Source organism: Dipodomys spectabilis, unplaced genomic scaffold, assembly GCF_019054845.1.
Source record: "Dipodomys spectabilis isolate Male_0828 unplaced genomic scaffold, ASM1905484v1 ptg000137l, whole genome shotgun sequence".
Lineage (NCBI taxonomy): Eukaryota > Metazoa > Chordata > Mammalia > Rodentia > Heteromyidae > Dipodomys > Dipodomys spectabilis.
In genome coordinates this window covers 12,437,972-12,452,600 of record NW_024870814.1, presented here as the reverse complement: position 1 = coordinate 12,452,600, position 14,629 = coordinate 12,437,972, and the positions used below count along the sequence as shown (strand labels likewise).

Below are 14,629 nucleotides of genomic sequence, written 5' to 3'. Positions count from 1 at the left end.
AATGCAAACAGTTCAATTAAAAAGCTATATTTCCATTGCCTGGAGTTCATTTTGACAAGGATCATTCTATATGATCATATGCACATAGCTTTTGAGTCTTTGTGATCCTCTCCTAAGATATCCTCCTTTGTTCTCACTGTGTGGATGTTTAGATGACTGTTTAATTATTTCCAGGTGCATTCATCTGTCTTTTACTATCCATTGGGTTTTATGGTAGATGTATAGGCACATTCTAGCTATTAAAAATGAGTTGAAAACATGAAGTTTATGGTTCTTTGGCTCTGGATTATTTTCTTAGTATTATATTTTCTGGTGTTTCCATTTTCTTGTGAGTGGGGCAATATCATTCATTCTGACGGAAGCATAGAGTTCAAATGTGTATATAAATACATTTTCTTGTTCCATTCATCCCCCGAGGGGCATCAGAATTTATTAATATGGTCCTGCTGGTGGCTTTAGTGTAACCTGGTTTTTGGTCATTTGAATAGATGAGATGATGTGAAAGAAAAGTTCAAATGCAGTACATCTTGGAAAGGAGACAAAAATGGAGTTTTCCCAAGAATTGTCATTGTGAGACTGTGAGTGGTCAAGATTGGCATATTAAGTGCAAGATTCTCACTAATATTCACCAACATTTTCAGTAGTTAAACACATTAAACATTAACGAAACTTTTCCAACAGATACATCATGTGAAACATGATATGGTTGGTACCAGAATAGTTGATTACAAAAATAAGGGAAGCAATACTTCTTGTGTTACCTCATGCAAAATATTTAAGTCATTGGACAGGATGAGAACAGAGTGCAGGGTTCATGGCTTTGTCTTAGCCCCTTGTTGGAGTTTTAAAGTCATGTTTAAGTTCCTCTTCTTTAGTACATATCAGTTACAGACATCAGAGCCGACTTCTGATATCTCTCTCAGTACAAGCACCACTGCAGAACCTTGAGTCACCACATGGTCAGGAGCTATCTTTGTCACTGCTACTCAGGTCAGCCCCACTATCCTGTCCCAGTTCAAGTCCTCCCTATGCCTGTCACTGACATGTCTAAGTTTTCACACCTCCCCCTGGTGGTCAAAGCAGCAGGTCTCAAGTTTGTACAGGTGTTCATTTATTTCTATCAACACAAAAGAATTATTTAATATTATACAATGATAGTTATTATGAACATTCGCCAACAGTGAAGTATTGAGCACATTTAAGAAAATCAATGATCTCACAGAATTTTCATTTTAATGAGAATGACAGAAATCTAATGAACAAATCCTGTTTCTTTTTTCTTTTATATTTTATTAGTTTTTTTTTATTGTGAAAATACCATACAGAGGGGTTACAATTACATGGGCAAGATAATGAGTACATTTCTTATCAAGCACTGTTGCCTCCTCTTTTTTTTCCCTTTCCCATCCCTTCCCATCTCCCCCCCACACCTTCCCAGCCCATAAAAATAAACTTTTTAAAAAAAGAGTAAGGGAGTCGTTCTGCCTTTGTAAAAACATTTTTCAAGGACAAGTTTGTGATGTGCAGGTCTCATTGGGACACATGATAACTTCAGTTCTGGGCTTTGATCTGGATTTCCACCACCCTGCATATGTGCTGGCTCTGTTGCTTTGCCTAGCAGTTGAGGATTTGCATGAGCCCAGAGCACAGACTACTTGGCCTGAGAACTTCTTTAAGGCTGCTCAAATTCTGTGTATCAGTCAGTCCCAGTCAGCACATACCATGGACAGGAGGGCCCCTGCCCAGATCCTGGGGCTCCTGCTGCTCTGGCTCCCAGGTAAGGAAGGATAGCACTTCTTCCACCCTGTGGGAGAAGTCTAGGTCTAGAAGCCTGGGTCTTCATGGAAGGTCTCACAGTATAACTAATTGGGTGGATATTTGTCTTTTGTTTTCATTATCAGGTACCAATTGTGACATTCTGATGACCCAGTCTCCATCCTCTCTGTCTGCATCAGTAGGAGACAGAGTCTCCATCACCTGCAAGGCCAGTCAGGGTATTAGCGATGATTTACATTGGTATCAGCAGAAACCAGGGAAAGCTCCTACACTCTTGATTTACTGGGCAAACAGATTGGAATCTGGCTTGCCATTCAGGTACAGTGGGAGCCAATCTGGGACAGAGTTCACTCTCACAATCAGCAGCCTTCAGCCTGAATACTTTGCAACTTACTACAGTCAACAGGGTAATAGTTACCCTGCCACAGTGGTACAAGCCATAACATAAACCTCCAAGGGAAGCAGGAGTGACAGACTGGGCTGCCCCAGCTGCTTCTCCTTGTGGTTTCACATGCTGACAGTGCTTTGCAGCTACAGCCAGGCGCAGAAGTTCAGTAGGGGATTTGGTCGAGGTGGTCAGTTACAATCCTTTCAATCTTAACTGTATTTCTTCAATCTCAGACTCACAGTCATCATCCAGACAAGGCTTCTGTTGTCATAAAAAGAACACAGATCTGTACTTCAGCGTATCTGGAATATGGTATCCAGGGGATATGATTTCCACTTGGAAGGCCTCACAAGAGAGGCATTTGCCCTCTCTTTGTTCCTTTTACACTGTTGCACCCATTTGCTTAGTGAATTCCCTTCTAAGTCTGAGATTCAAGGTTCAGCCTGACCTTGTCTTGACCCATCATGACTCCTCAGGTCCTTCTTTAAAATGAGGTTGGGCTGGGCATTGGTGGCTCATGCTTATAATCCTAGACACAGAAAGCTGAGATCTGAGGATCTGGTTCAAAGGCAGCCTGGCCAGAAAGCTGTGAGACACTTATCTCCATGTAAATACCAGAAGAACAGAAGGCTGGCTGTGACTTAATGTGCTAGAGTGTTAACCTTGAGCAAAAGAGCTCAGGGACAGTGCCCAGGCCCTGAGTTCAAGGCCTATGACTGACAACAATAGGGATTTTAGTAAAGTCCTGAGGACATTATAGCTCTGGATCTTTAGCAAAGACAGAGAGAGATGAACAATGAAATTATATAATATGCTGGAAAATTTAGGAACTGGAGATCATGTTGAATGATGTAAGTCAGGATTCCAAAGACAAATATTCCCTAGTTCCATTCATTTGTTGTATGTAGAATTAAATGATGATGATAATATAATAATTAAATAATAGTAAGAATAAAACATAGTAACAGTTCATGAAAGTAAAATGGGGAAAACGTCTAAAGAGAGATAGGTGAGGGAGTTAGTAAGGGACCAAAGGCACAAATAAATGAAAATGAATTAAGTTATATATATAATATGTATGCATATTTACATATATTTTTGAATAATGAAGTCAATTACATACTGTAAGAAAAATAGTAGGTGTTGGAGGGAAATGACAATAGAAATAGAAAGAAGGTAGTGAAATTTTCCAAAGTACACTGAATTTAGGAATAAAATTATTAAAAATCACCTCATGCTATTAATATATGCAAATTAAAATTAATCCTTAGGTACAAGAAATAAAATGGCATAATTTTGCATTAAAATACTGAGATTCTCTTGTATAATTGTTTGAGAAGATTACTTAACAAAACAAAACCAAAACTCCAAATGGAAATCTTGCCAGTTGCTATGTCACAAAGCTTCCACGAGATGCCAAAATCCACACAAGGAGAAAAAACTGAACCCTGATCTTAGAGACCTTGGGAAAGCAGGGGTGATGCTTCCCTTTTTTTCCTTAGGAGCTTGAGCCTGGGGAGCTCTATTCCAGGCTTTCATGGTACACATGGCAGCTAGGACCATGTATATGGAAGGGGTCATGTCTCTCCTTGTACAGTTCCTATTTCATATTTCACTTTGAAAGTGTAATCACACAAGACAAGGCTGACACTTCCACCAGGATTCTTATAGTAAAATCATCAAGTACAGAACAGAAAGGTGTGGGAAGGAGGACTGAAGACACACAGCCCTGAAGGGAACATGCACACACCATATCCATTTGTGGGAGGTGAGAGTGGGCTGCACTGTCAATGCTATCCCCATCAGGGTCCAGAGTCCTCTGCACTGAGCAGGTCACTTTCCTCTGCACTGAGCAGGTCACTGCTTGTGCTCAAAAGAACAGATTGGGTCCTGAGCTTCATGATGCTCAGGCTAAGAGTGAGGAAGGGCCATTGTTCCCTAGAGTTCCTTTTCAGGATCAGAATTTGAAATGAGTTAGACAAAGAAAGTATGTTTATCCATGTGTTAATTTGATACATATGAACAATAGACATATTACTTCGGCATTCTTTCATTTGTGAAGTGCTCCTATATGTTTTTTTTTTTTTAGTTGGTGGGTGGGTTTTTTTTTTTTTTTTTTTTTTTTTGGTTTGGTTGGTTTTTGATGTTTGTATTTTTTTTGCCAGTCCTGGGGCTTGAACTCAGGATGTAGGTGTTGTCTCTGAGATCTTTGTGTTCAAGGCTAGCATTCTACCACTTAAACCATAACATCATTTCCAGCTTTTTCTGGGTAATTTATTGGAGATCAATTTATTCCTGACCAGGGTGGATTCAAACCATGATCCTCAGATCTCAGCCTCCTGAGACGCTAGGATTAGAGGAGTGAACTACCAGAGCCCCACTTCCTCTATGTTTGAATAAGGACTAGAATTAAGAATCTGTCCTTAGGGCCCTGCTGAATTTCCTCCTTTTTCAAGCCCCTCAGAAGCCAAGGGAAGAACGCTGGAGCATCCTTTCCAGTCTCAGCCCTGCTCTGAAGTCTAGGTCTCTTAGACTTTCACCTTGTCCCAGACCTCACTTACTTTCATGGCCCAGATTATAAACACGTTCCTTTCCTGAAGCTCTTCCTTCTTTCAGTAAGATCCACAGAAAGTTCCTTTAGTCTCCCCCATCTCCCTGTCCTCAACTTCATCTCTCAGCCAGTAACTCTATCCCTCACAGCCCAGAGCAAGATCTCTGGTTGAAGGCCATTGTTTCACTCTTCCAAGTATTCCAGTACCTAAATCCTTTGCAGACTTGAAACTCATAAGACAAATTTTCACAGTTGCTGAAGCCAGACCTGGAGTGTGGATCAAGAGAATTTATGTGTTATTGCTAGAGCCTGTCTGCTTTTAACTCCACACAGGTAGATGTCCTTTGTCATTCTATTAATAATTTGCCAGGTAGCCTTTATACCATCACAGCAGCCAGATCCCTTGTACTTGTTTTATTTAGTACCAGCTTTGTTCTACAGTGCACAGTAGAGAGAGCAAATCTCTTCCAGCAAAGACAGTGACAGAGATTGAGAGGACCATATGAGAAAAATAGAAGTTAAATTTAAGAGGAATAAGGGGAAGAGTATAGCTTTCTTAGTAGGTTCATACATCATCATAAAAAGAGGAAAGAAGAACATTGTAAAATCCTTCTTGGAGCAGTGGTGTTAGCATGTGCTGCAGAGACCATTAACGTGTTAGGAGGAAAAGATAATCAAGTCAAGACTCAAATGCAGTTTATACACTAAATGGTAATGAAGAAGGCTCTGATTGGACAATGACTTATTTGTGGGCTCTGTGACTTGGAACAACTGTGTTATCTCCTTGCACCCACAAGCAGATGCTTCCATTTGTGATGCTAAGTTCCATGTGACTATTCTACTCCTTTGTCCTCAAATGTGACATCCTGCATATACAATGCAGTGTGTCACCACAAGCTGATCTCCATGTTGTGGGGCCTGGTAACTTAACTCTAATTCCACTTCCTATTGTCAGCTGTGCTTGATTCCTCATGCTGAAGATGTCCTCTCCAAACTGTGTGGCTGCAGTTTGTCCTCACTCTGACCACAGAGCATTTTATTCCTTCTGTGTCTGTCTGGATCAAATGGCCTAAATGCATTCACTAAAAAATGCTTTAGTACCAGGTACCACTGGCTTATCCCTGTAGTCCTAGCTACTCAAGAAGCTGAGATCTGCTCAAGGTAATTGGAAGTCAGCTTGGGCATGAAAATCTATGTGCTGCTTATCTCCAATTTACCACTAAAAAGCTGGAAGTGAAGCTATGGCTCATGTTGTAGAAAACCAGCCTTGAACACAAAAGCTGAGGAAACTACCTAAAATCTGAGTTCAAACCTCAGGCCAAGCACAAAAAAATAGATCACTTACAACCTAAAATATATTGGTTATGAGAGATAATGTAGGGTTAAGGAGAACAGTGAACTTGAAGTAGAGTTCAGCCATTGGTTAAAGATATTAGATACACAGAGAGAGAGTGGGGGGAGAGGGAGAGAGAGCACTTTCCAGTAATTAAGATAGAAGACACAAATGTCCTCCCAAAATTTAGAAAATGTCATATTAAACAGAAATGCATGACACTTACAAAGCTATATATGGAGCCACATGTATTCCTATGTATAAGGAGGAAATACCTTTTATGGTCTGTCCTTGAGAGAGGCAATAAATCACAGCATTTAGAAGAGAAGGAAATGAGTCATTTGTATGGAGTGAACAAGGCACCAATACAAACAGCAGAAGACACTCTATACATCTCAGATAAAAATAGTTTATTTCACATATAATACTTTTCAAGAGTTTTAACTCTCATAAAACTTTTTGAATTCTATATATTTCTCAATCTGGATAATAATGATAATTATTAACTATATAATGTGGTTCAGGGAACTAACTTGAATGCTCTAGAATCCTGTGTCACAAAATTCACAGATACAAAATGCAGGAAAAGTATAAAATTGACCTCCATTAGGAATGTTTATGTCTCAGTGACTGGCTTACATTAACATAAACAGTAAAGAAAATACTAGCAAGTCTGGATCAATATGGGAATTAAAAACATTTATTTTTCTCACAGGACAACATATTCTGTTCACCATGGAGAAACACATTATGTGCAAGATAATCGGACATCTGTGGTCTTTAGGTCTGTACTTTGTCACTGAAGTCTGCCAGATTGCAGTTATGCCCAGCCCTGCCCAACTCCTACTAATTTGCATGTGCCCAGAGCTCAGCCCACTGAACTGAGAACATCATAACAGGCTGCTCACACCCTGTGCAGGAGAAGGTTCCACTCAACACACAGCAAGGACATGAGGGCTCCTGCTCAGATCCTGGGGCTCTACAGTTTTGGTTCCAAGGTAAACAAGGACAATGCTGGGGATTATTCATCTCATGTTTGTGTGTGTGTGGGGGGGGGTGGGTGGGTGGGTGGGTGGGTGTTTTATTGGGAAAATACCATACAGAGGGGTTACAATTACATGGGCAAGGTAATGAGTACATTTCTTATCAAGCATTGTTGCCTCCTCCTTTGTTTTCCCTTTCCATCCCTTCCCATCTCCCCCCCCCCACCCTGTAACCCCCTCCCCCACTCCGCCAAAGTTGTAAAGTTCGTTTTTTCCAACTTAACGTTTTATATGTCTCATTGTTTCAATGGGACCACCTATATGCCTATTTAAACGATTTTTTTCCCTTTCCCTACACAAATTATACCAACATCAAATACAGTGAAAACAGTGGTTATACGGTGTGGGAGGACATACAAAGAAACAAAGAAACATCTTATAAATATGTTAGAAATAATATTGAGAAAGAGAAACAGCCTGCTTCCTTCTGGAAGTACTTGGATAGTATAATTAATTAAATGCATAATGTTTTCCATGTTTCCATTGTCAGGTGCAAGATGTGACATCAAGTTGACCCAGTCCTACCACTTATATGCATCTCTTGGAACAGTTGTCATCACTTGCAGGGCCAGTCAGCACATTAGCAATGAGTTAAATTGGCATTAGCAGAGACCAGAGAATGCTACAAAGCTTCTGATCTAATTTGCAAATAGATTGGCCTCTGGGGTTCCATCAAGGTTCAATGGGAGTTGATCTGGAACAGAGTTCACAAACCATCAGCAGCCTGCAGCCTGAAGATATTGCCACATTGTATTATGAACAAGATTATAGTAGACCTCCAACAGTGATACAAGCCATGACAAAAACCTCACAGGAAAGCAGAAGTGAGAGACTGGGCTGTCCCAGCTGCTCTTCATGGTGCCTCCACCTGCTGACAGAGCTTCTCAGGTGGAGTCAGTCTTTTAAGGTGACTAGACAGTATTGGGTGGAAGGTCCTGGAGGCTTCGGCACACCCTAACTCTCTGTCTTCCTTCTCATGCAAGCAGCACATATCTGACTACTGTACAGAGGAGTTACAGTTACATGGGCAGGATAATGCATACATTTCTTACCAAGCATTGCAGCCTCCTCCTTTGTTTACCCTTCACATCCCTTCCCAGCCTCCCCCCTCCCCCCCAATCCCAATCCTTCTCCTTCCCACCCCCCCCCCAAACCAACGTTGTAAAGCTCGTTTTGGACATGACAACTTGTACTTCTCATTGTTGCAACAGGTCCACCTGTATCCTTAAACAACTGGTTTTTCCCCATCTCCTCTACAAGTTATACTGACATCAAATATAGTGAAAGCAGGGGTTATACTGTGGAGGAGGGACATACAAAGCAACAAAGAGATAATCTTATAAATGTGTTAGAAACACATGCATGAAAGAAAAAAAACATTAAAATACACATCTAAGGGTTCATTTTCCTAACATCACATTATCTGACCTTTTCCGCTTGACTCATACATCTACTAGATATTACAAATAAGGGAAACCATGGGACCTACGTTTCTTTGGGCCTGGCTTACTTCACTTAATATAATTTTTTCCAAGTTTTTCCATTTCCTAACAAATGGGGCAATGTCATTCTTTCTGATGGAGGCATAGAATTGGTATATATACACCAAAGAGATCTTTAAAAAACCATTTTCTAAACTAAAGGCAGATCCGTATATACCACCTGCACCAGAATCAGCTCCAAATAGATCCAAGACCTCAATATAAAAACAGACACCTTGAAAATATTACAGGAAGGAATACGAGAAACTCTAGGGCGCCTTAGCACAGGCTGAAATTTTCTTAATAAAGACCCAGAAACACAACAAGTCAAAGAAAGTTTGGACAAAAGAGACTGCATGAAACTACAGAGCTTCTGCATGGAAAAGGACATAGCAAGCAAGATCAATGGAAAGCTCAGGGATTGGGAGAAGATCTTCACTAGCCATACAATGGACAAGGGCCTCATATCTAAAATATACTTAGAATTCAGAAAAATAAATCTCCCAACAGCATATCATCATCAAAGAAACAACAGCCTGATTAATAAGTGGGTTAAAGACTTAAAGAGAGACTTCTCTGAAAAGGAAATAAGAATGGCCAGCAGACACATGAAGAAATGCTCAACTTCTCGAGCCATAAAAGAAATGCAAATCAAAGCAACATTGAGATTCCACCTCACACCAGTTAGAATGGCTATAATGAAGAAATCTAATAACAACAGATGCTGGAGGGGATGTGACCAAAAGGAAACCCTATTGCATTGTTGGTGGGAATGTAAATTTGTTCAACCACTTTGGAAAGCAGTATGGAGGTTCCTCAAAAGACTCTACATAGATCTCCCCTATGACCCAGTAATCGCACTTTTAGGCATTTACCCAAACGATCACAAACAAGGCCATACTAATGCTACCAGAACAGCTATGTGTATTGCAGCATTATTCACCATAGTTAAACTATGGAACCAACCCACATGCCTCTCAGTAGATGAATGGATCAAGAAATAGGAATTCTATGCCTCCATCAAAAAAATGGCATCACCACATTTGTTAGGAAATGGAAAACCTGAAAAATTTATATTAAGTGGTATAAGTCAGACCCAAAGCATCATAAGTCATATGGTATTGCTTATCTGCAATAACTAGTATATGCCCAGGACAAGCAGAAGTGGTCCAAAGCTCTGTATGTATGACCATATAAGCTGATGTTAAGTGAAATGAATCCCAAGATAGGGCCACAATTTTTTTATATTTCTTGCTGTTCTTTTTAATGTACTTATAATGTACTATGTGATCTATTTTTGTTTATTTCTTTGTTCTTCCCCCATAGTATTTGATTCTGGTGTCCTGCAAAATCTTTTTTTAATTTTAATTATACCTTTATTGTCTTTAAGTAGTTGTACAAAGTGGTTACCATTCAACAAATCAGTTTGTAAGTACAAGTGCAGTTATAAGTATGACACACTTTCATCATTCTCCCCCATCCCTCCTAGGCCTCCCCTCGATACTCTTCTCTGAAACCTCACTCCACGTGTGAGTGACAGAGACACAAGAGAGGGCTTGAGCAAAAGGAAGTGAGGTGACCTGGCTGCACATTGAATGCACTCTCAATCCACAAACCAGGGTGTACGGAGGAAGCAGGATGGACTTGTAGTGTAGGAAACCTGACCCCTCATTGGCATTTGTCATGCTGTGTAGATAAAGGTAAGCCATTAGAGATTCAAACAATAAATTGGAAATGAAAAGTTTAGAAAAGATCAATGACATCAGTAACCAACCACCAAATGCTAAATAGACTTCAAAGTAGTTATTTTATGGATTATAAATGCTACGAATGTTTAAACATCATTGAAGCTTCTGATCTTTCATCAAACACCTAAAAAGCAATATACAAAGAAAATAATAGAACAAATAAGTTCCCAATAGCAATATGAGAGAGACCAAATGGGAATCTGAGAATTGAAAACACAATGACCTCACATGTTTGAGTTCTTAGCTAACACATCCTGATCATCCAAAGAGACTTCTTAGATTTCCATCAGTGCAAACACCATCTTCAAAAATGAGTTCTCACATACTTAGGAATCCCTCTCATTGCTGTACCTCAGGACAACTAGTTCCCCCAATGACATCTCAAATGCTAACCAATCCCTCTGTCACCAAGAGATTTAAGGTGCCACAGCTCCCTCTGGGGGTAAAAGCTGAAATATCTTCAGTACATTTCCTCACAGTACCATGAGCACTTGTAGACACAAACCTCTGATCTTACAGAACATTCATTTTAATGCAAAGGCAAGACAATGAACAAATACTTCTCATGCTGTCCTGTTTCCAGAGACTCCAGTCACTCCATCCCATCTGCTGCCCTTTTGCCACTCTCTCTAGCAACACTATTACTCAAGGGAAGTGGGTAGTGGGCATCTTAGAACACGTTTTGTCTCTTCACCTCTTAGCATGATTAGAATGAGAGGAAGAGGAAACAAGTTAAAATTGAACATCTGTGGTTCATTAAAAATATTCCATGTGATCTCACTGAAGCCCATTTAACAAATTCATCTTCTGAATAAGGATATTAATTTTTCATTCCATCATGTCCCTGCAATTGGAATTCAGCAAACACACAGATGAGTAACATGAACCAGACCCTGACTCTCTATTCAAAACAAGCCTTGAGCCCCCTGTAAAAGAGCATCTTAGGGTTGGGAAGGTTGCTCAGTGGTAGAGCGCTTGCATTGCATGCATGAGGCCCTGCGTTCGGTTCCTCAGCACCACATAAGCAAAAAAAAAAAAAAAAAGCCGGAAGTGGCGCTGTGGCTCAAGTGGTAGAGAGCTAGCCTTGAGCTGAAGAGCTGAGGGACAGTGCCCAGTCCCAGAGTCCGGGCCCCATGACCGGACCCAAAAAAAAAAGAGTATCTTAGACCTTTTTTAATATCTCTGTTAATAAAGAGAACCAATCTTCATTTGAAGTGGTTTGTTCACAGGCAAAGGGAGAGGAAGCATGTTTGATCAATTATATCCCTCTGATTCATAATGATACTTCCTTCAAAATATAACTTACTTCCCTTCTTTGGTCTTTAACTCATGGCCTTGGTCATAGATGAAAGAATGGACATATATGTTTGCTCTTCCAAAGCATTTGTTATGCACATCAGAGCTCTTACTACAAACAGCTATTCTTGTCTGTAGGCAGTTTGCTTTTAAGGATGTTTAATTTAATCCCATTTCAGAACAGCTGATTGGCCTGTATGCGAAGTCATTCCCTGGACCGTGATTGTCTACAGTATTTGCCCAAGTTGACCTTACCTGGCTTGACCTCATGGAGAGAAACTGAGATCCTAGTGGTAGGAAGAAGCCTGTGCGTGGCAAGGAGTACACATGGTCCTACAATTTGTTAACAACAAGACAAAACCTTGTCCTAATTACAGAAGTAGGACACAGGAGGAAAGAGGAGAGAGGTAGGAAAAAATCATATCTTGCTATAACAAATGAACCCCTGGATTAAGTGTTGTTTGAGCTTCCTCTCTTGAATTACCTTTTGTTTCTCCATTCTTCTATGAACTGAAATCTCTGTCTACTTCCAGTGAAATATTGCCAAATGATAAATGAGTTCTAATGGAAGAATATATGTTATTTTGCATCCTATTGTGTAAGAAAAAAACACAATATAATCATGGTCTTATCATTCTTAGTGACTGCACAGCAGCCATGTTTCTGAATGCCTCTCAAACTAGATTCATGCAATTTTCCTTCATGTTATATTCAATAGTACATATATGTGAGCAAAGTCCAGAATTGCCACTGTGTTCTTTTTATGGTGACTGTTAACAGACCCATGGTTTGAATCATCATTACTGGTGATCTTCATTTCAATTCTAAACTAGGTGATGGCTGCCAGATTTCTCTGCTGTATAATAATTCTTTCCCTTTTACAATTTATGAAAATGTGTGGAGAAGTTTTTGATCATTTTAGAATATCCCATTTCTTATGAAAATATCATGGCGAATCCAAGGATTTACAATTGATTTAATGCGGTATATTAGCATTTATATGGTATTCAAAATCCCTTGAAATTGGTCAGTGGGCATCCCTTTCTAGTTGATTTTCTCCACTTTTTCCTTTACCTCGCACACCAGGATTTTTTTTTTTTGGCACAAAATGGTCCAAAATTACCTTACACTTTCTTAGTTTTGATAAAAAAAATCAATTATTTCCATAAGGGTCACTTGTTTCATTTATTGGAGAAAGTTTACAGGTACATTAGTGATGGTGCTATCTATTCATGGAACTAGAACATCATTACTATTAGACTGTGAAAAATTATCCATCCACACATTCATTCATCTAGTCTTATACATACATATATGTGTGAATTTATGGTGATTTCTCCACCTGTATGCACAGCAATAGGTTATTCTGAAATACATTTTTACAGACCTGATCTTAAAGGAAGAACTGGGGAACCTGGATTGTGGAGATTTAGTAAGGAAAAACATGGGTTCCGTATGTAATGTATCAGTAGTCATCTTTTTTTATACATTTTTATTTTAAAAATACTGTACAGAGGGGTTACAGTTACATGAGTAAGGTAATGAGTACATATCCTATTGAGCATTGTTGCCTCCTCCTTTATTTTTCCCTACCATCCCTTCCATCCCCTTGCCTTCAACTAACCCCCCACCCCTCCTTACCCCTCAACTCCCCCCCACCGACCCCCGACGTGTAAAGTTCATTTTCAACATAGTGTGTTGTACATCTCATTGCTACAATGGGTCAACCTGTATCCCTATTTAAACATTTTGTTTTTCCCTTCCCCTCCCCAAATTATAAAAATGTATATACAATATGCAGGGCACTGAAATAAAATACAGTGAAAACAGGGGTTATACCATGGGGGAGGAACATACCAATGAAACAAAATCACATAGTACATTATACATACATTATAAACAATAGCAAGAAAGAAAAAAATAATTTGTGTCCCTATCTTGGGGTTCATTTCACTTAATATCATCTTATATGGTCATATGTACATAGCTTTTGACCTTTTTTGCTTGTCCTAAACTTATACTAATTATTGCAAATAAGATTATTATTTTCTTTAAAAGTCTATACATGAAATACTACTTTGGATTCACCATTTTAATTTAGTCCTGGGATTACACTTGAGACTTCTGAAAGAGAACCAACAAGTGGGTTTGGGTTTCCCTATCATCTGAATTGAGGTAAGTAATTTTTGCTTGTAAAGAATATGTTTACAATGTATTCTGTGGTCATGTATTTCTCCTGATGTTTTACAAAATGTGAATTTGTTTATGGAAAAATGTGCATTGCATCTATATCCAAGATCAGATTGGTGGTTTGAGATAACAGAATGGCTGCAGGCCAAGAGCCCTTGTCTCATGTAGCTGTACTGCTGCAGAGTTGTAATCCTTCTGAGTTACAAGAATATCCTTCTTCCCTAGGGAGTCGCTTGAAACTGAAACTACAGGTGTTGGGGATCCTTCCACAGGCTTAATGAGCAGTGGCCTTGTTGGATCTGTTTCTTGAAGCTTTGCAGGAATCTACTCCATAACAGTTTCTAAGAATGTGTAATTTGACATTCTAGAATGTGTACTTTTCTGCCTGTTATTCATATTTACAATCATCAGCAAGAGTAGCCACTCCACACAGGAACAAGCGAAGCCAGTTTACTCCAAGAACATCACCTACACATTTTGTTGCTAATCAACATACTATCTAGTGGACTTGCCAGAAGTGGGCAGTTGTGCAGGCTTTCAAACCTGAAGTCAAACAAGAATAGAGGAGAATCTGAGTTCTCTTCCCCTGCAGCAAGGTTGGCCCCACTGTGGACCTGGGAAATGGACTACTGCTGTTATCTATCCTATGAACAGGATAGATCCAATGAAGAAACACACAGAGTCTATGAAATTTAGGCTTGAACTTTTTAGTTTGAAACTTTTGTTGCCCAGCGGTAATGATGATGAAAATAATTGATACCTTGTAAATTATGTTTTCATTATTTTAAGTATTTGCATAAGAATTTACCATTCTCCAAATCAG

General features: G+C 39.4%; 1 pseudogene and 1 gene segment (V, D, J or C); one reads left to right on the top strand and one right to left on the bottom strand.

Annotated features, from left to right (window-relative positions):
* The window catches only part of LOC122116830, a 39,343-nt gene extending 28,287 nt beyond the window's left edge, over window positions 1–11,056 (top strand). Inside the window, 2 exon segments of the V gene segment in view lie at window positions 4,254–4,260; window positions 11,043–11,056. Coding sequence covers window positions 4,254–4,260; window positions 11,043–11,056 — 21 coding nt within the window.
* Window positions 1–14,629, bottom strand: part of LOC122116639 — a 1,030,500-nt pseudogene that overhangs the window by 420,960 nt on the left and 594,911 nt on the right.